General features: G+C 44.9%; 1 protein-coding gene across 1 annotated transcript; it reads left to right on the forward strand.

The window, feature by feature from the left end:
- Positions 1-236: 236 nt before the first annotated feature.
- Positions 237-19,923, forward strand: tekt1 (tektin 1). Its single transcript, XM_056612134.1, has 9 exons — positions 237-407; positions 1,286-1,350; positions 1,529-1,707; positions 11,018-11,183; positions 11,336-11,464; positions 11,762-11,911; positions 12,561-12,786; positions 16,595-16,791; positions 19,630-19,923. Exons 3-9 carry the CDS (start codon positions 1,536-1,538, stop codon positions 19,787-19,789), a joined length of 1,200 nt encoding a protein of 399 aa, XP_056468109.1. The 5' UTR covers positions 237-407; positions 1,286-1,350; positions 1,529-1,535; the 3' UTR covers positions 19,790-19,923.
- The last annotated feature ends 1,472 nt before the right edge of the window (positions 19,924-21,395 follow it).

The raw sequence follows: 21,395 nt of genomic DNA on the forward strand, positions 1-21,395 counted from the left end.
GTCTCATTTATAAAACTGCGTGGGATTGTTACAAAAAGTGTACGTACGCCCAAAAGCCAAGTTTTGCGTGCGCCAAAAAATATTCAGATTTATAAAACCCTGCGTACGCACACCGTACGCAATCTTTTCTTTATAAATCACAGAGTGCCTACAAGTGTGCGCAGCTGAATCAGCTTCACGTTCCGCCCTGTACACGCCCCTTTTTAACCATAAATGCTCAATGCAAATGACCTCGATCTGCATATAAAACAGACTCGGATGCAATTATGTCTTGTTGGAAACAATGGCAGAAGTAGGCCTACTGAGAAAAGCAAAAAAGCGAAATTTCACGGAGGTTGAAGTGGAGACACTTGTGGGTGAAATGGAGGCCCCAAAAGTAGTTTTGTTCGGCGGACACGGGATAAAAGGTACATATTTTTATGTACCAATAAATCGTTATGGTCCCTAAAGACCCTCTCCCTCCGAATCCTGCCATTTGCATGGTCCGCCAGAAGTGCCATATGGTGCAGCATTACCACGGCGCTCACCTCTGTATTTATAGGGTTACGGTAATAAGACTGATCGAGAACACCTTGGATAATCAGTTTGTAATAATCACCCACGTAAAATGTTCTGGAACATAACCCCTTTTTAATGCCTGACTTGTCATGAAAAGCATCAAGAGTAACGGACAACGATTGTGATGAGGAGTGTGGCTTGGTTTTCCACACTTGGGATTTAATTGACATTTGATTATGTGTTTACAGTGTCACATAAAAATATTATGTTATTGACACATGTTGGACAGATGCTTTATTCCATGCACTCGCGCCGTCAGTGGACAGTATATGACGGGATTAAATATAGAAAATGTATTTTTATTTCTATTCTAAGGAGATGTTTCTGGAGTTATAACTGAGAAATAACGCAGTTGACTTAAATTATTCTGATTACATAGATTTAACGCATGATACGGGTTGAAATTAAATTTATGAAGGGCGATGATAAAACATAATCGTTCTTCTCACTCTACAATTCTTCGGTCTGACTTCAGTTCACCACCACACCATCTGTGTCGCAAATTCTCCTTTTCCTCCAAACCATGCGTACGCATGGGTCAGAGTTTGCTTAGGGCTGCGCACATTTTCCCGTCAAGTTGGTTTTTTATAGATCACAACCTTGGCGTGGAAAGTCACGTACGCCAATTTCAGCCCCGTTTTGTGCGTACGCAACGGTTATAAATGAGACCCGTTTGTGTGGTCGTCCTGGCAACCACTTGTTGACGCTCCGGGATCTCTTATCGCAGGCACAGTGCAAGAGAAACATTCACCCGGCGTCTGAGTGAAGAAACCTCCAACAGTAAACCATAAGGTATAAGGACCACCGGAACATGGATGTTTAATGTAATTTTGGAAATGTATCACTTCTTATGTGGGGTTCGTTAAATTGGTGTTTTCATATTTTTCCTGATCTTCTCAATCATCTGCCTGGATGTTATTGTCCTATTAACGCAGTAATATTCAGTAAAACGCTGTTCTAACCACTGCAGCGGGCTGATGTCTCGCCTGGAGGAGCCCTTGCGGTGGCGGCGGCTCGGCGGACCGGACCCCGAGGTCGTGGAGGCTCTGCGGCGCGGCTCCGAGCAGCTCACGGCGGACAGCAGGAGGCTACTGACCGAAGCCGACAAGACATCCAGACGGGTGCAGCAAGGCGCTAAACAGAGACTAGGTAAATAATGAGGCGGCAGGCCTTTCAATAATATATTGAAGACATTAGAAAGGGAAGTGTTTCTAAACCCAGGCTTCCTTGCCTTATGTTTTCAGGGCTCTCAAGTTTTGAACTGAGTTCAGAGTGAGATTTTAGGGGGGGGGGGGGGGTATATTAACATATGACTGCTTACAAATGTGTCCACAGACATGGTGACTAATGTATGATAGTAAGCATTATTGGCCCTTAACACTAATATTCAGAAACAACACTCCCTCAAAAGGCTATTGTTTTAAGCAACACCAGAAGAGGCATATACTTTCCCCTGAACTTTTAAACGTTGCAAACCTGCTAAAACATAAGTATATATTAATGTGGCATTCATTTAATGCTTAAAATATATCTGTTGCATTCAGTAGGCCAATGCTGTGGTAAAGTGTGTAAAGTATGACCAAGTGTTTCTTTCTTTTCAATAGATAGTACTTTATCAATCCCCTGTAGGAGAAATTTGTAAATGTTTGTCCCTATAAAACAATGAATAATTACAAAACATGACGGTAATTAAGTAAGTCAAACCGTCCAATCTGAAGGCTCTTCTTAACCACTCCCCCTTTCTCACTTCCACCAATGCAAAGCGAACAGAACTGAGTAGGGTAGGGCGTAGCCTAACTAGGTTATGAACGACCAAGGGAAACGCAGCGCAAATTCAATGTGAACATGTATGAGGCTTTAATAAAATCCCCTACGATTTTTTTAGAGTGTCTCCAAAATAGGGCAAGTCCGGGCAAAAGAGGACGTCTGGTTACCCTACGTACGGGAAACCCAATTGATTCCTACCTGTTCCACTGTTAAATAGCGGCCCAAATTGGTAGGCGCTATCCTGGTAATTTCTCTGCGTGAGAAATACGAAGTGTGGCGTGAGAGCGTGTGCATTAGGGATGTGTCGGTCGCGACCGATTCGTTACAACGAACGAATCCCGAACGTGAACGACAAGAACTGGTTCCCCAAAACAAGAAGAACTGGTTCTTTGATTCTTTTTTTTAAACATCAACCAAAAATATGGTCACGTAAATAAAATATACAAACGAACAGAGCTTCGTCTCCCCGCGACTTATATTGATTGAGTCTACAACGTTCTCAAAGATTCAGCCAATGAGAGGTAGCAATGGTATTTCAATGGCACCTGGGTAAACCAATGACAAGGCGGTACCGTCGAATATGCGCGCTTTCTGTCTGACGTATCTTGGGTCATACCATTCGACGTGGGGCCACTCATATATCCCCCTACATTTTTTCGAAAATAGACTTGACCTCCATCTGTTTATTGGATAAACGCATTTCCCAATCCCAGGAGTCTTTGCTCCATTCTACGTCAATTTAAGAACAAACAAAGAAATTAAACTGCAGTTCGTATTTTTTATTTATGACCATGAAAGTTCTGTAATGCCTGAACAATGAAGAATGAAATGTAAAGTAAAATAAAATTATAAATGTAAAACCATGAATGAAATAGAGAGTAAGCAAGTGGTATAAATATTTTTGGGACGTTCGGTTATACTATATAGGAGGTATCGCCAAACGGCGGACCGCGGTCTTGACGGTCCTATCCGGACCCTTGACCAATTTAAAATAATAATAAAAATAAGTTTTTTTTTAAGAAGTAATCTGACGTAACGAACGAATCAAAACGACCGAATCAAATAAACGAATCGTTATAGTGAACTGAACTGAAAGAACTAGTTCCCGGAAAAGAATCATTTTGCCCATCCCTAGTGTGCATGGGTTGAATTGCCTGTGTCTCACGCCGAATGCGTGAGACTTGAGAGCCCTGTGTTTTTGACTCGTGACTAATAATTGTGGGTCACAGTTCCCTGAGGTCAGGTCTGTTGTAAGTTCAGCTGCTGGCTAAAGGAAACGATAGTTATGATATTATAACTCTAGTTCTATGATTGTAGGCGTTGCCGTCTAGGCTTCGCCTTATGGGCTTGTCCCGGCTCTCGCGCACTGAAAATTTCAGCTATGCACCAATCACCGTGGGCACCGCCCACATGTATATAAAGCGGCACATACCGCCGCTCATCCTCCACGTTATTCTTTCAGCATTTGGAGGGTACAGCAGGTGGGAAACTAGACGGCTACGCCTACAATCATAGAACTAGAGTTATAATATCATAACTATTGTTCTATTTCATGTAGGCTACGCCGTCTAGGCTACGGCTTATGGGCTAAGGCGAAGCTGCGAGCGGAGCCCAATCGATGTACTCCTGCTGGACCCCAGTCAAAAAACTTAAGTCACCAGGGGTCTCATTTATAAAACTGTGCGTGGGATCGTTACTAAAAATGTGCGTACGCCCAGAAGCCAAGTTTTGCGTGCGCCAAAACAATTTCGGATTTATAAAACACTGCGTACGCAAACATGTACGCAATCTTTGCTTTATAAATCACATACTGACTACAATTGTGCGCAGCTGAATGAGCTTCACGTTCCGCCCTCTACACGCCCCTTTTTAACCATAAATGGTCAATGAAAATGACCTCATGAATGCGATCTGCATATAAAACACTCAGATGCCGGTATTATGTCTTGTTGGAAACAATGGCAGAAGTACTGAGAAAATCAAAAAAGCGAAATTTCACGGAGGTTGAAGTGGAGACACTTGTGGGTGAGATGGAGGCCCGAAAGGTAGTTTTGTTCTGCGGTCACGGGATTGGGATCGCCAAAAACAAAAAGCAGAGTTAGTGGCAACATGTTGCTGCAGCAGTGAACTCTGCAGTAGCACGGAGCGCACTGTCCCAGAATTAAAAAAGAAGTGGTCTGACATAGAGTTACATATTTTTATGTAGCCTACCAATAAATCGTTATGGTCCCTAAATACCCTCTCCCTCCGAATCCTGCCATTTGCATGGTCCGCCAGAAGTGCCATATGGTGCAGCATTACCACGGCGCTCACCTCTGTATTTATAGGGTTACGGTAATAAGACTGAACGAGAACGCCTTGGATAATCAGTTTGTAATCACCCATGTAAAATGTTCTTGAACATAAACCCTTTTTAATGCCTGATTTGTCATGAAAAGCATCAAGAGTAACGGACAACGATTGTGATGAGGAGTGTGGCTTGGTTTTTCACACTTGGGATTTAATTGACATTTGATTATGTGTTTACAGTGTCACATAAAAATATTATGTTCTTGACACATGTTGGACAGATGCTTTATTCCATGCAGTCGCGCCGTCAGTGGACAGTATGGAGTGACGGGATTAAATATAGAGAATTTATTTTTATTTCTATTCTAAGGAGATATTTCTGGAGTTATAACTGAGAAATAACGTAGTGGACTTAAATTATTCTGATTACATAGATATAACGCATGATACGGGTTGAAATTAAATTAATGAAGGGCGATGATGAAACATAATCGTTCTTCTCACTCTACAATTCTTCGGTCTGACTTCAGTTCACCACCACACCATCTGTGTCGCCAATTCTCCTTTTCCTCTAAACTATGCGTACGCATGGGTCAGAGTTTGCTTAGGGCTGCGCACATTTTCCCGTCAAGTTGGTTTTTTATTGATCACAACCTTGGCGTGGAAAGTCACGTACGCCAATTTCAGCCCCGTTTTGTGCGTACGCAACGGTTATAAATGAGACCCCAGGGCACATAAGACTCCAAAAAGCAGAGGATGTGCAAAACACAACAGCTTAATAAAAAACGAATTCCTCCTAGATCAAGCAAGGCGATGATCAAGAGAAAAAAGTGAGTCTGTAAAGACTCCGGCTCCAATCCGTGCTTCATGGAATCCATGAAAAGTGAAGAGAAAAACCTGAGTAATACGGTTTCCATTAGGTCCGCTACCACCGGGGGCGGAGCTATGGAGTTCGACTCTCCAATAAGGGGCTTCTCTCGTCAGTTTCTTATTTGAAAAAACGGCGGGAGTGATATATTGGCAGACAAAACCAACTCGTCAATTGGCGAGCCAATAGGAACCCCTCTAGTCCGTTTTTCATTTGAACGGCGGGAGAGCGAAATTCTGGGCGCCCGCGATATGCAGGGCTCTCAGACTGAGGAGATACTGATGAGCCCAAAGCCAGAGCTCAACCGCCTTTTGGTGGAGAGCAGAGGAGGGCACTCCCCCCTGTCTGTTTATGTACGCTGCCGCCGACACGCTGTCTGTCCTGATCAGAACGTGGCGGCCACATACAGGGTGAAAGAAATGCAACAGCACTTTCCTCACAGCGGCGAGTTCCAGCACATTTATGTGAGCTGTAGGGGGCGTGCGCCACTCGCCTCCCACCGAGTGAGAGAGGCACGTTCCTCCCCAACCCGTCAACGAGGCGTCCGTGAAGACCACTATGTAGGACGTCACTCTGCCTAGGGGGACACCCCTGAGAAGGGCGGGGGGGGTTCGCCAATATTCCTGGTCTGGTGACACCGAACAGGGTACGAGGAGCACCCTGGGCTTGTGTCGCATGGGGTCCAACCGTTGGCGAGCAAACCACAGCTGGAGTCTGCGCATAAAGAGCAGACCCAGGGTAACCACGGGATGGGCGGCTGCCATCAGCCCTAACAGGCGCATGGTGACAGTGCGGTCACGTTTCTGTGATCACGAAAGCGGGAGAGTGCCAACAGGATGGCGACTTGCCGAGAAGGCGAGAGCATCGCTGTCATGGTGGCAGAGTCTAGGCGAAGCCCCAAGTAGACTATCTGCCGGCCGGAGAGCGGGGAGCTCTTTTCCTAGTTGATGGCAAAACCCAGGAAAGAGCGATGGTTTATCACCGTCATGGTGTCCCTTCTCGCAGCTTCCTCTGAGTTGCACAGAATAAGTAGGTTGTCGAGGTAGAAGAGAACCGTCTTTCCCTGACGCCTGAGCGGTCCCAACGCCGTCTCCACACACTTTGAGAAGGTGCGCGGGGCCAGGGAGTAGCCGAATGGCAGGCACTGGTACACGTACGCCCCTCCCATAAAGGCAAAACGGAGGAACTTCCCGTGCGCCTGCCAAACAGGGATCCAGGGATGTGAACCAGTCCCCCTCTCTCACACATCCGAGCAGCGCTCTGATAGTGAGCATTCTGAATTTCCTCGCGGCAACGAATCTGTTGAACACGCGAAGATCCAGAATAGGTCTCTTCTCCCCTGACTTCTTGGAAACCAGGAAGTAGCGGGAGTAAAACCCTAGGTGTGACTCGTGGGGGGGAACGGCAGTGATGGCCCCCTTCTCCAAGAGACGGGCCACCTCTGCTGCCAGAGCCGTGCTTGCCGCTGGGTCCCGTAGCCTGGTCTCCACCAAACCCATAAAGGGTGGGGGACGGCGCTTGAACTGTATGGGATGGCCCCATCTCAACGTGTTGTCCAACCACGATGGTAGAACGCACCGCTCTTGCCAACACGCATAACGGTCGGAGAGAGGGCGAGCTGACAGCTGAGGAACGCTGTCCAGGAATAACCCGTATTCCTCGGCTCCTACCGCCTCCAAACTGTGTGAACCAAGGGTGGCATCCCATGAAAGAGAGGAGCCTCAGCGAGCGTGGTAGACGTTACAGAGCTAGTCGCTGTACAAACAGCGAGCTGTCTAGACGCCGCGCTCGTGTCCGCTGAACAGGCAGCAAGCAGTCTAGCCGCAGCACTCGTGACCGCGCGTTGTCCACTGGCTGTAACCACAGCGCGCAGACCCGTCTTCTCACCTTCCACAGACTGTAGAAGGGAGGTAGAGGGGATAATGTGGGGAACCAGGAGACTGGTACAAGTGTCCGTATCTACGGGCTTGTGTAATGAGTCTCCAGTCTGCCCACGAAGCTCAAAGGGACGCCGCTTCTTAGAAGCAGATGAACCAGAGGTTATGTAAACACGAATTACTTAATTCCTTTTGCTTATGCCCTGTTTACACCTACCCGATGGTGCCCGATGGCTAAATCAGCAGCTATCGTTATAACATCGGCAAATAGCGTGGTTGCATCGGGAAACACCGTTACTCTTCCCGGGAACATCGTTAGACAACAGGAAGAAACGGGAAGAAATGCTCAATGATCGGGCAACATCGGGCAACATCGGCAAAGAACGAACATGTTTGTTAATTTTGGGTCTATCGGGGTAGAATCAGTTACCAGGTGTTGCTATGGGCTAATCGGCTATAATCGGGAATAGAACGGGAGTATAACGTAAGACATCGCAAATCGTTCGGGAATTTTCCTGGGCACATCGGCTATATTCGTTAATCTTCCGCGCTTTATCGTGTTTTATCGTCTTTATATCGGCACCCTCAACACACGAAAGACCCTCGAGAACCCTAGACAAATAACGATTGTGAGCAGGCGCGTCGTTAGCAATTGAAAACATCCGGGGCTTTAGCCCGGGGGGGAGCACCATCCTGACTCCTGCGTGCTACGGTATCTTAATTAATTAATTAATTAATTAATTAATGTATCGATTAATTAATTAAGGGCGCCCCCAACACATAGGTCGCCTATGCCGAGCGCCAGGGCAAAAATAAGACATTAGAATAGCCTATATAGCCTGCGTGCACATGTCAAGAAGCCATCGCTGCTCCGACGGACCTTTCTCCCCCAGCCAGGCAACGGCAAGTAAGTAGTGGTCTGCTTTTATGTTTCATTTTTAAGTTATTACTTATTGTCCGTGTAGGTTTAATGTTACAGATAAAAACATGCTTTATATTTAGTCAGCATTTCAGAGTTCTAATGTTTTCCCGGAATATGCATTCCTAAACTGTTCACGTCAAGTTCTCTTTAAGATCGCATGAGATGATATGTGCTATCGCGCGACCTGTAACCAGGAAGTAAACACTCGCTTGCATGAAATGATATGCGCTATCGCGCGACGTGTAACCAGGTTGTAGATTTAAATAATGAAAAAATAATCTTCCCAGACTTTCTGTTACTTGCTTATGCTGTATGCAAGTTGTTTAAGAACCTTATCTCCATATAAATCTGAGCTGTACATGAATCTGTTAATGAAGTCTCATTTCGACTCCTTCCTCCACTTCACTACATGTATTCATGTTCTGTTGCTTGCAGTTAACTACAGCCGCCCTTCCTGGGTAACGCCACCACCAATCCCTGGTCATCCATTGAAGACATCTCTCTCACTCTGCACAGTCACACTGTTGCCGCTTCATTCTCATTGTCTCATAATCTCATTATTATGGCTGCTGTGGATGCTTTAAAAAATAAACATTTTTCTCTTAGGTAAAATCAAACCAGTGGGATGTTAGATTGAAAACCTCCAAAGCAATGTATTAAAAATTGAAAGACAGTCCTATGTGAAGTTTCTTTTTTGGGGATTTTCAAAATGAGGTACCAGAAGGGATTGTCAACCCACTGTTTCTCAACCCTCTCTGATTATTACTATGAGTAGTAGTATTGCATGCATACAGTACTCACATCAGCGCCACAGTAAGCCTATAGAGGCTGCAACCATTTGCTTCTCAAAAGATTGTAGTGTTTTAGAATGAACAACCACTAGAGAGACAAGACGAGACTAATTTTGATTGACAAGTTGGCTAGATTTATATATGTATTTATATTATTTTTTTATTTATAAGAATGAAATAAATTGTGTAATGAAAGAATAAAACAATGATTGATGCATTTTTGTTAGAATAACATCTTGCTCCCGCGGCCAGTGCCAGCGCCGGCATTGCAAGGGGAGGGATATTACGTACATGTGCAGGAGGCGGGATAAGTGCGGCCGCTGTCACTCAGGTTTGTTTTGGTTTGACGCAGACAGCATGGAGGCAGAACAGACCGCAGAAGTCAACGCGATCGTCTTCAATGTTGCTGCAACGATGCAGCATATATTCAGAAGAGCAGCCAGTACTTACGTGTATGAAAGCAGCTATATATATATATACACTTTTTTTTTTTTTTTTTTTTTTTTTTTTTTTTTACGGCAGAGATCCGGGGCTGATCCCAAAAGATCCGGGGCTATAGCCCCGAATGCCCAGGTCTAACGACGCGCCTGATTGTGAGTGACCAGATTGTGTTAAGGAAGACCCTCAATCTGCCACTTGGGTATAAATAGGGGGTGATGGATGGATGTCCTACTTTTATAATTACAGGGTACTTCGCCCATTTAGAACCGGCGTTCTATTATTATAAAATCGCTATTGTAATATAAATAAATATATAAATAAATATCAGTCTAAACCAGTCTCCCCTTTGCCTTCTCCCAAAATGACGCCAAATGACGCCAAACGCGTCATTTGACGTGTTTGGCGTCATTCGAAATGACGTCAAATGACGCCAAACGCACTTCGGGTGTCTTCCCTGGCATAAATCGTTATGTTATCGTTATAACATCGGGTATGTGTAAATGCTACCCCGATAAATTGACCCGATCATACATTATCAGCCCGATGTCACCCGAATCACCCCGACTTTCACATCGGTGGTCCATCGGCCATTAGCGGCCATTAGCGGGATGGTGTAAACGGGGCATTAACATGAATGACGTTGGTGGTGACTTTTTATCACTAAAAGTGTTTTTGTGACAAATGGATTGATCAATGACTCTCACGTTCCTCTGCTTGCGATCATTGCGATTCACCATTTATTGATCCATTTATTCAAAAGATCCAAAGACAAAGAACGGGTGCATTACGGTATAATTTTTATAATATTGTTAATAAACATTTCAGTTGCGTTAGTATTCAATTTTTTATTTGCTTGTTTAGCTGTGCATGTCAGTTAACAATGTTGGTGTATTACTATTATTTATGTGGGTAGGCTACTCTGATCGATACGTTACCATTTATTTGTATATAAATTATTGATTGCATTTTTAGTAAATAATTGGAAGGAATGTGTTTCTTAAGCAATAACATTGAACTGTGTTTCTGTAGGCTTACATCAATTTACTATGTTGTTGGTGATATTTGTTAGATGGAGCAATCTTTCATATCTATGAAGTTAACTACTTCCATGCAGGGTTTGAGTTATGATTCCATCTTTGTGGGGGTCTCTTGAAGTTGTTGGGGGGTGGGGGGGGGAAGACCGTAACGGCCTTGCGCTCAGTTGTTGACGGGGGAGGGGGGGGACGGTACCGGCCTTGCGCTGGTTTGTTGAAGGGGGGGTGCTAAATAACAAGAATATTTCTGCATCCGGTACGTCATGAACTAGGGCGTGGCTAGGCTCCCGTGATGCGGAAGCATGTCTCTCCTTCATGTTGCCCTGCGCCATTGAGCAGTTTACATAGGAATGAATGGGCGCCATTTTGGAATCCGGTGTCTGTTCTATAATATGTCCATGGTTACAATATGTGTTTATGGATACTTTGTGCTTGTCAAATGTAAATATTTATTTATTAACACGATTCAGAGCAGCGTTTACGAGATATCCAGTACCTACGGGAAGAGCTGGAGCGGAGGCTAGAGGAAGTCCTTGAGGAGACTGAAGCTCTGGTGGCCTTCAGAACGCGGGTGGAGAGAGCCCTGGAGGCGTGCTCGGACCCTCTGAGGGCCACCCTGCTCTGCCTGGAGGAGAGGTGACTACATGAGAGGGAGGAATGCAGGCTCCAAAATGGACAGTTAGAATTGTGTCTTTATTACCAGCCAGAAGGGAAAAAGCAACAACAACAAAAAAAAGCTATTGTTCTTAAAAAAGTCCCCAGGGTTACATTTAGAATGTGACCCCCAGAAGCAGGCGTGCCGCCGTCGAGCAGGGGCCTGACGAGGTGGAGAGAGAGCTGCTGCAGGAGATGGAGGTGTTCCAGGGGGTGGCTGCCTTGTTGCAGCGCATGCTGGAGCAGATTGTTGAACAGATACGGTACGAGGTCTCATCAAGAGAGGAACTCAACACTGAATTCAAACCTTAGACTGCAGCTCCCTCTGGGGAGCTGCAGTCTCCTGTTTCTGCTGAGCTCAAATGTTGGTGATGTCACTTGAGACAAAATATTTATCAATAGATTGTGGCGCTTTGCTTCATGCGGTCACTTGGGTGAGCTATCAGCATCGGTCAGTAGGTTACCTGTAGCTTCATGTTTATTAAATAACTTTGGCAAATAGTCTGAAAAATTGTGTGTCTGTGTGTGTGTGTGTCTGTTTGTGTGTGTTTTTGAGACAGCCTGAACCGCTCGGCCAAGTACCACCTGGAGAAGGATCTGAAGGACAAATTTCAGGCCCAGAGCATCGATGACTTGTGCATATTGATGACCAACAACTCCTTCAACCCCGACAAAAGGCCTACAGTCCTCCCGCTCACCCATCCAGACAGGTGAAATATGCTCTGTACTTTGTGGGTTCAAGTTCAGAGAAGATATCAAGAGGGCACAAGTCGGCGGGCTACTCAACTATTGGTTATTGATAGGTCTGTGGGGTACTGGAGGGGGGAGTGGTATAGGATACATCAGTACCTCAAACTGTCATGTGGGTTCTATTTCGCGCTCTTACTGCTGCAATGGCTGATTTGTTTGTTGGTTAAAAGACAATACAAGGCCGATGGACAATCTTATACTTTAAAGTCTGTTTACTTTGCACCCTCCCTGTTTTCTCAGGGTCTTTATCTCGGCCTGCACTTATATTCATAGAGGCATTAAGATAATCTCACGGCTCATTAGGACGACAAGCAATTGCATAAAGTGTACTAACACATCTCCATGTAAAACAGTTTTGATCTAGAGTTGCTCCACTTACTAATCTCTCTGTCTCTGTCCCTCTCTCTCTGTCTCTTTCTTCCTCTGTCTCTCTGTCTGTCTGTCTCTGTCTCTCTATCTGTCTCTGTCTCTCTGTCTCTGTCGCTTTCACTTTGTTTGTCTCTCTCTGTCTGGCTCCTGTCTCTGTCTCTCTGGCTCCCTGTCTCTGTCTGTCTCTCTCTCTGTACCTTTCTCTGTCCATCTGTCTGTCTTATCCGTCTGTCAATCCAGCATGGCGGTGAGTCCGGATGAGTGGGAGGGGCTCTCGGTCGTCAACATTAGCCGTGCGGAGCAGGAGAAGGCTAACTCTGCGTCGCTGCGAGCCCTGGTGTCCTCCCTCCTGGATCAGACTGCCTGCGACATGCGCAGCCGGCTGCGGGCCACCGCCTTGGCTTTCCAGCGCAAGATCCAGGAGACCAAGACGGCCAAGGCTCAGATGGAGGAGCATCTGGCCAGGGTATGAGGATCAGGGCAGTGCCTGTGTCAAGGGTCTATTGCACCAGACGACACAGGCATGGTCCTGTGATGATTTGAGAGTTGCAAAAAGAGAGAGCGGGAATGAGCAGAGAAAGAAAGCAAGATTTTGAAGGTTACCTTCTCTGCTCCCTCCCTCCTTATGTCTCTTCCCCATTGAGAAACAATACATTCACACACATGTCGTGGAACTATGATAATGCAGTGTGTAGGCATGGGATTGGCAAACGAGATGTGAGGAACCAATAGGAGGAGAGGACCTGATCGCTCACGGTCATCCAGAACAGATATTCTCTCACAGATTTGGAATCATTTGGACTCAACAATTTACAATCTAATTGTAGCTCTTCAATTTTGCCCAAAGCAACTTTAAACATTGTTTTTCCTTTCTTGAAATTAATTCATTGAAATAAAACTTCTATGCTGTCTCTCCAACTAGGTGAAATGGACTCTGTTTGGATCAGCCCAAATGTGTAGTGCACTTCCATGTGTCCTATATAGTGCACTACCGTGTTTCCTAGTGCACTACCATGTGCCTTGTATAGTGCACTACCATGTGTCTCAGTGCACTACCATGTACCCTATATAGTGCACTACCATGTGTCCCAGTGCAATACCATGTGTCCTATATGGTGCACCACCATGTGTCCCAGTGCAATACCATGTGTCCTATATGGTGCACCACCATGTGTCCCAGTGCACTACCATGTGTTCTATATGGTGCTCCACCATGTGTCCCAGTGCAATACCATGTGTCCTATATGGTGCACCACCATGTGTCCCAGTGCACTACCATGTGTTCTATATGGTGCACCACCATGTGTCCCAGTGCAATACCATGTGTCCTATATGGTGCACCACCATGTGTCCCAGTGCACTACCATGTGTTCTATATGGTGCTCCACCATGTGTCCTAGTGCACTACCATGTGTCCTATGTGGTGCACTACCATGTTTAATATATATATAGATAGATAGACAACGTTATTGCCATGTCAACACAGTTGATTGGAATTTGTCTTAGTGCCACACAGGTTAAAAAAAGGCAATACACACACAGGAACATACTAGCCTGGTCCTACCAGACTCTCGCCTCCGCGGCCAAGGTGTGTGTGCCAACGCATTCAGGACGCATTCAGGACGGGAGGTTCGGGACGGCTCCGTTGGATCTGTTCCCATGCAGGGAGAACACACACTGCTGGTGGTGGTTCTCTCCCAACCCTCGGGATCTTCCCCCGTTATGGGTAGACTCAGTCATTTCATTTATACACAGTCTGGACCTACTCAATTGACAAACGTCAGCTCACTTGAAGGCGGGTGTCTGTTGAAGTTTAAAACTATTGGATCTGCCCAATGCCACTCTGGATCTGCCATAACCAATCGCTAACGTTTGGCCGGGAATCACGTTGCGCGCAGGTTGTAAGCAAACTAAACACTGTGCGTGAAGATGTCTGTCAACGAGAGCTGACTTTAACGTCATTGATCTCAGCCACTCCCTCTGTTCGCTGATTGGACACAGAAAATGTTGACGGAGAAAACCAACTAACATACCGCAGACCCAGACTGAAGGGAAATTCAAATTGAGCGGAAGTACTTAGGCGGGCGGAGCCAGGCTAGGAACCAGTACATAATGACAATGACACAGACAATCATGAGGTTGGAGTAGCCTACCCACATAAATAATTATAATACACCAACATTGTTAACTGCCATACACAGCTAAACAAGCAAATTAAAAATGAAATACTAACGCAACTGAAATGTTTATCAGGCAATTAACAATATTATAAAAATTATACCGTAATGCACCCGTTCTTTGTCTTTGGTTCTTTTGAATAAATGGATCAATAAATGGTGAATAGCAATGATCGCATGCAGAGGAACGTGAGTCATTGAGCAGCAGCTGAACCAGTCTAAAAATCCATTCATCACTAAAACAGTTTTAGTGACACTGGTATTGCAGCCCGCTTAAACAGCTGCAATACCAGGCTTGGCCGCTGAGCACTGATGGATTGCGGAAGTATGCACTGTTCGCGGGGGGGCGAATTCTTTTTGCAGGGTGGTAGCGGGAAGCTCGTGAATATTCATGAGGGAACTCATCCCTGATTGTCTGGGACTTGGCGGGACTTGTTGGCTGGGACTTGGCTCGCTGGGACTTATTGTCAGAGGGCTTGTGTGAAAATCACGAACGCAAATGAATTAAACGTTGCTATAAATCAACACGAATAATGTGACACATGATACCCACCTACTACACGGCAACTCTATACCTTTCTGTAAGTACAAACGTTAGCTCACTCATCTAAAAGCCCCTGTGAAACTGTTATGTGTCACAGGGGCTACTGTAGTAAATCCTTTTTGTATTTATTATATTTTATAACGTTATGTTTAGCGCATCGCAGTGCTTTCGGCAGCTGGTGATTGTTTCCAAGTTTTTTTTTTCTAATTGTTTATCCATGTCTTGATATTTCCATTAAGATTCCATTCTGTTCTGTTTCTAGAAGTGGTGAGCATAATGGCAGGATTTATTAAAGCTTGCAACATTTGCCAGACTCATGTCAACTTTGAGGAGATGGAGCTGCTGGAGGTTAGGTGTAGATGGATAAGAATAAACCGTATGATTTCTGATATTTGTTCATAGTGGTTCTGCCACACCCCACAACCAATTACATTATAGAAAGAAGGGCCATAAAATCTGTTGGCTTATCCATAGAATATTTTCTCGTAGGGCTACATGAATTTTAATATGGATTTTCACCTATCAATCCACCTACTACACGGCAACTCTATAGCTACCTTTCTGTAAGTGCCAAAACAAACGTTACCTCGTAATGCTTACTCGTCTAAAAACAACTACTGTATTATGTGTCACACTATTGATACAATGATTTGTGTTGATTTATAACAACGTTTCATTTATTTGCGTTCGTGATTTTCACAAGCCCTCTGTTTTCACAAGCCCTCTGACAAAGTCCCAGCGAGCCAAGTCCCAGCCAATGAGGGATGAGTTCCCTCATGAATATTCACAAGCTTCCCGCTACCACCCTGCAAAAAATAAATTTGCACCTGGGGGCTCTGATCGGCACTGTGAATTGCTGTGAGAAAGGGTGATGACGTGACATCACATACGCGACATGTAGTCTTTCTCATTGTGGTTTCTCTACAGCCTCTAACTGAACAATTGCACAATAAACTGTTATACTCTTGACATGAAAAAATATCATTTAAATCCACAAATAACATATGTGTAAAACGGGGCATATAAAGACTGGGACCAGAAAATAATTACTTTCTCTGCATTGAAACCCATTCATATTTTACGATCTCATAGGTCCCAAGGGGGTCTACCGGAAGGGGCAGGACTGCACCTCTCTATTTGTTCTTCACATCTCGTCCGCCAATCCCATGCCTACGCTTTACAACTCTCAAATTGTACCTACAGCAGCCTCAGCTCTTGGTTATATCAGGTGTTGAACACTTGAATCACAATCAGAATTACTTTTATTACATCTTATTTGACAAGAGTACAAATTCTTAGGCGTGTTTCCTCAACAGCCACATAGCAGCAACAAAACAAGATAAAGTAAATGAGAAGTAAAAATAAAGATCTGTAGTAAATGACTTAAAATGGGTTAATAACAGCAAAAAATAGTTTAATCATAGGATTACAAGGAGGATAACAATAACAAATAGTAATAATAATTAATGGGGTATGGTAAAGTGTAAGTGTTCAAACGGTCTAGGAGAGTGTGCAGCTCTAATTCTGCCCCCATCCCCCGGCTCCTGACCCAGGTCCAGAGTGAGGTGAGCAGCCAGAAGAGGAACCGGGAGGCCCTGGGAGTGGCGATGGCTGAGAAGGAGCTCCCACTGAGCGTGGCCCAGGCCCGGCTCTCTGCTCGCGCTAAGAGACCCGGCACCGAGCTGTGCCAAGACCCTGCACAGATCCTGCTGCTGGCGGAGGTTCAGGAACTCACTGCTCACATCCACAGGTAGGTGGAGCACCGTACTTCTGGATGACAAAGTTAACAAAGCAAACCCTAACCCAGTTAAAGTGGTAGTGAAAATAAAACCTTGGCTTATTTGATCGTTAACATCGCAATCTATTGCTAAAATAAGACCCTCATTAAGGCAACGTTTACATGATGACGGTCTGAACAGAAGAAGCAAAAGTGGCGTCGCGTCTTCACTTTTTATTCCGCGTTTAGACGTGCGTTTTCGGGAGGAAATCTGCGTGCATACGGTGACGCAAAAGTGTGTGGAATTTGATTGGGTATATGCATGTCAGGTGGCTAGGTGGTGCTGTGATACACTATTAGACAACACCGCCATGTCTGAGCGCATGCGTAGAATCTTCCTTCTTCTCTTATCTTTGCCGCAAAAACCAAAACATAGTTACAGATCCTTCTCTGTTCAGTAATACTATCTGTACATATCCTGTAAATTTCGTGGAAAGACTCCTGTACGTTTATTAGAGCTGCCAGAGCAGCTTGACGCTCCGACGCATGGAAATAATCCAACATGTTTGTTTATTTCCCTGTACTGGCGCATGTATGTGACGTAAACGTGACGTGAGCAGAGTGTTGAGTCTTGGCAGTGTAGACGGAAACGCTACGGTGGAGCGTATTCAAGTTTTCCACTCTGGAGGGTGGTTTCAGAATTTTGAGTTTTTAAGCCCCAAAAACGCCGTCACAGGCCACGTTTATACATAGCAGGGTATTTATAGAAACAAATATTTCCCCCCCTCCGTTTCCAAAAATAACATTGTGCACACAACATCGTTTTCAAAAAAGTTGTTGTTTACATCAGCCCGCATAAATACGCCGTCGAGCGCCATTATAACTATGCCAAACCTATGGGTGGCAGTGTAGGGAGAAGGATAAAGCCATGCAAGCCAATCAGAATCCTCAGGATCAACAACAATGAATAACACGAGCGTCTTCCTGTAACAAACAAACTGTAAACATAGGGCGCTCATATGACGTTAAGCATTTCCTGGCGCATAATGTGACGCTTCAGAACCTAAAACCCTGTTTCTCCCCGTTGACACGACAACACATACCCAGCGTTTTCAGAAATCCTCAACGTTGGCCGGAGTTTTTTTAGAAATGATCGTTTTCTGTGATAAAAACTGTGTTTTCGTGTAAATGAGAGGCAAAACCGCATGGAAATATCTGCGTTTTCCTTTGTGTAAACGGGGCCACAGTCTAAACGAAAGGCACTTCCGATAAAATATCTTGTCAAAATATTTTATCGGAAGTGCCTTTCGTTTAGACGGTGACGGCGTTTTTGGGGCTTAAAAATGCAAAAATCTGAAACCACCCTCAGAGTGGAAAACTTGAATACGTTCCGTCCTACCGTTTCCGTCTACACTGCCAAGACGCAAAACTCTTCTCAGATCTACTCACGTTGCGTACACGTTTATGTCATAAACATGCCCCAGTACAGGGAAATAAACAAACATGTTGGATTTTTTCCATGCGTCGGACCGTCTAGCTGCTCTGGCAGCTCTAATAAACTTACAGTAGTCTTTCCACGAAATGTACAGGATATGTACAGATATTATTGCTGAACAGAGAAGGATCTGCAATTATGTTTTGGTTTTCGCGGCGCAGATAAGAGAAGAAGGAAGATTCTACGCATGCACTCAGACATGGCGGTGTTGTGTGATAGTGTATCACAGCACCACCTAGCCAGCCGCCTGACATGCATACCGAATCGAATTCCACACTTTTGCGTCACCGTGTGCACGCAGATTTCCTCCCGAAAACACTTGTCTAAACGCGGAATAAAAAGTGAAGACGTGGCGCCACTTTTGCGTCTTCTGTTCAGACCGTCATCATGTAAACGTAGCCTGAGTTTGCGTCCAAAGAGGGTTCAGCTTCGGACGCAATGACCAAGCGAATCAGAATCCTCAGAATCAACAACAACGAATAACACGAGCGTCTTCCTGTAACAAACTAACTGTAAACATAGGGCGCTCATATGACGTTAAGCATTTCCTGGTGCATAATGTGACGCTTCAGAACCTAAAACCCTGTTTCTCCCCGTTGACACGACAACACATAACCGGCATTTTCAGAAATCTCCACTTTGGCCAGAGTTTTTAGAAATGATCGTTTTCTGTGATAAAAACTGCGTTTTCGTGTAAATGAGAGGCCAAACCTCGTGGAAATATCTGCGTTTCCCTTCGTGTAAACGGGGCCACAGTCTAAACGAAAGGCACTTCCGATAAAATATCTTGTCGTTTTTACCCGCAAGCGTCCTCGTGTAAACGGGGCCTTAGAGAAAGCAGGAGTTAAATCCTCAGGCTGAGGCCCCGTTAACACGAGGACGCTGATGTTTACATCTGATGTTTGCATCTGACAGTAGGTTGTACTTCCCAGACTTATAATTTGGCCCATTTCATGTACAAAATGAATATTTATAACTCACTCATTTATGCACAACAACTGTACCAGCTTAAAGACCAACACCAACTTTAAAGAACAGTTGGTATTGGTCGTTACCTTGAGGATAACAACCGGCCCCTCCTTCTAAAACTTGTCCACCGCAGCAATGGGAAGATGCCTTTGGCTCCTGCAGCGGCAGACACAGGCTGCTAATTGATCCCAAATGTCCTCCCAGCCTGACATGCAGGCCTCCTTGCACAAATGCCTGGGGCCTGTCCCTAACCCTAACCTGCTCATTAAGGACCTGGATCACCTCACATTTGTAGCAAGGATAAGAGCTCACTTCTACCCTGACTTTGAGTCTAGCTTACATTTTTGTTAATTAACTGACTAGGTTGCTGACAGTTAACCGTTCTCTTGTCTCCCTCCACCCCCCAGAATGCGCACGGCAGCCTCCCAGTCTGACGCCGCGCAGCAGAGCCTTGTCCGCTGCCAGCTGGAGCTGGAGCACAACGTGGAGGTGAAGGCCAGGTCTCTGTACGTGGACGAGGTGCTCTGCGGCGGGTACCGCCAGCCTACCATCATACAAGACTTCTAATGGGGCGTTCCCATTCACAAACAGTGAACCATAGCTGATGGAAGTATTGGGTTGTTAAGGGGAATGCAGTAGAGAGTTGTTTGTTGTGAGAGCTATGTGACATCCTGGAAACGATTACCAATAAAAATGAAATGGCATCCAACTATTTCTCTTTTTTTATTTTCCTATCACAAAATGATTGCTAGAGGCAATTTTCAATGTCTGTCAAAGACTATGTCTATAGAATCATTGGTGCCACCTTGTGGACACCTGTACGTTCTGCATGAAGTTCAGGCCTTTTCCCTAACCTTTGACAGTACCCATATTACACCAGAATGCCTGAGAAGAGGTTCTGTTGTTCTGAGACAACATGCTTCGGAGGCAGTGGTCCATGTCAGTGCTTTTTAAGTACCGTAGTTTTGTAACTTTTATGAGTGTTATAGCGATGTTGTATATCAATGCACCACACACCGTAGCGTTATGCTATAGGTGTCCGGGAAGCCTTGCCCTCACTCGGACGCGTACATTAAAAACATTGTTCCTCAGACTGAGCTTCACAATCCACACACACCGGGGTGTTGAACAGATCAGAAAATCAAATCGTAACATCAGATCAGAATATCAGATCAGAACATCAGATCGTAACATCAGATCAGAGAATCAGACCAGAACAGCAGATCAGAACATCAGACCAGAAAGGGCTTTCCGTCTCAACAACCCGGAAGTCCTGAGGTTTTCCAAGTCTACAAACTAATAACAATGCCATCATTATTACTCAAGGACACGAGTATCACCCGCATAAACATTCACCAAAATTAAACTGTATCAAACTCAAGTGTCGTGGCAATTTCTGTATCAGATATTGCGTCTAAGCAGATGAGATATTTAGATGCAAAAAGCACACAATACTGTTGACAATTAGTGTTTATATATATTTGTAATAAAAGTACGAACAAAGATACATCACAACATGCATCAACAAACAACATAACAGGCATACATTACAATAATCTGAGGCCTCAGATGGGAGCTCCTCTTTGCGTGTTACTTCATTCTCTGAAGGTACGCTCAGACAAGTCCCCTGAGTCTTCCAATCAATGAGTTTTTATTCACTTGGGTTGGCATCTGGAGGGGGTGGTCCCCCAATACTAAAAGTCTTTGTTCACCAGATTGTTATCTTTACAGTTGAAGCTCCCCCCCCCCGAGGCTAAGGTGGGGTCGGCGGCCGTGTCATGTAACTCTCTGACTTTGTTTACGCTAGCCAGAGTGTCGAGGAAAAGGCCCATACTTCAAAGCATTGCTTGGGAGATGACACACGAAAAGATAGGAACAGGCAGGCAATAAAATGCATCACACGACTCTCGAACGTTCACACTTTAAATGACCCAAAAGGAGAGCAGAAGGCAGACACTATATAAAATTACACAGAATAGGAACAAAACTTAAATTCATATAGACCAAAACAATACAACATGTAGATTTTCCATCACAATCCCCCCTTTGATTATTTATAATCACAAAATTATGCAACCTTTAGGATTAAAATGATCACTTATTCACAACATGCATATGTTCATAATCTACTATGTCCGACCATGGCCTCCAAGTACAGATATTTATACCACCG

This window comes from Gadus chalcogrammus, chromosome 16 (genome assembly GCF_026213295.1).
Source record: "Gadus chalcogrammus isolate NIFS_2021 chromosome 16, NIFS_Gcha_1.0, whole genome shotgun sequence".
NCBI lineage: Eukaryota > Metazoa > Chordata > Actinopteri > Gadiformes > Gadidae > Gadus > Gadus chalcogrammus.

Excerpts from the sequence above, each read along its gene's own strand:
- tekt1 (XM_056612134.1), top strand. The coding sequence starts at position 1,536 with ATGTCTCGCCTGGAGGAGCCCTTGCGGTGGCGGCGGCTCGGCGGACCG. Across the intron at positions 11,912-12,560 it reads CCGCTCACCCATCCAGACAG|CATGGCGGTGAGTCCGGATG; the intron begins GTGAAATATGCT and ends CTGTCAATCCAG. Across the intron at positions 16,792-19,629 it reads CTCACTGCTCACATCCACAG|AATGCGCACGGCAGCCTCCC; the intron begins GTAGGTGGAGCA and ends TCCACCCCCCAG.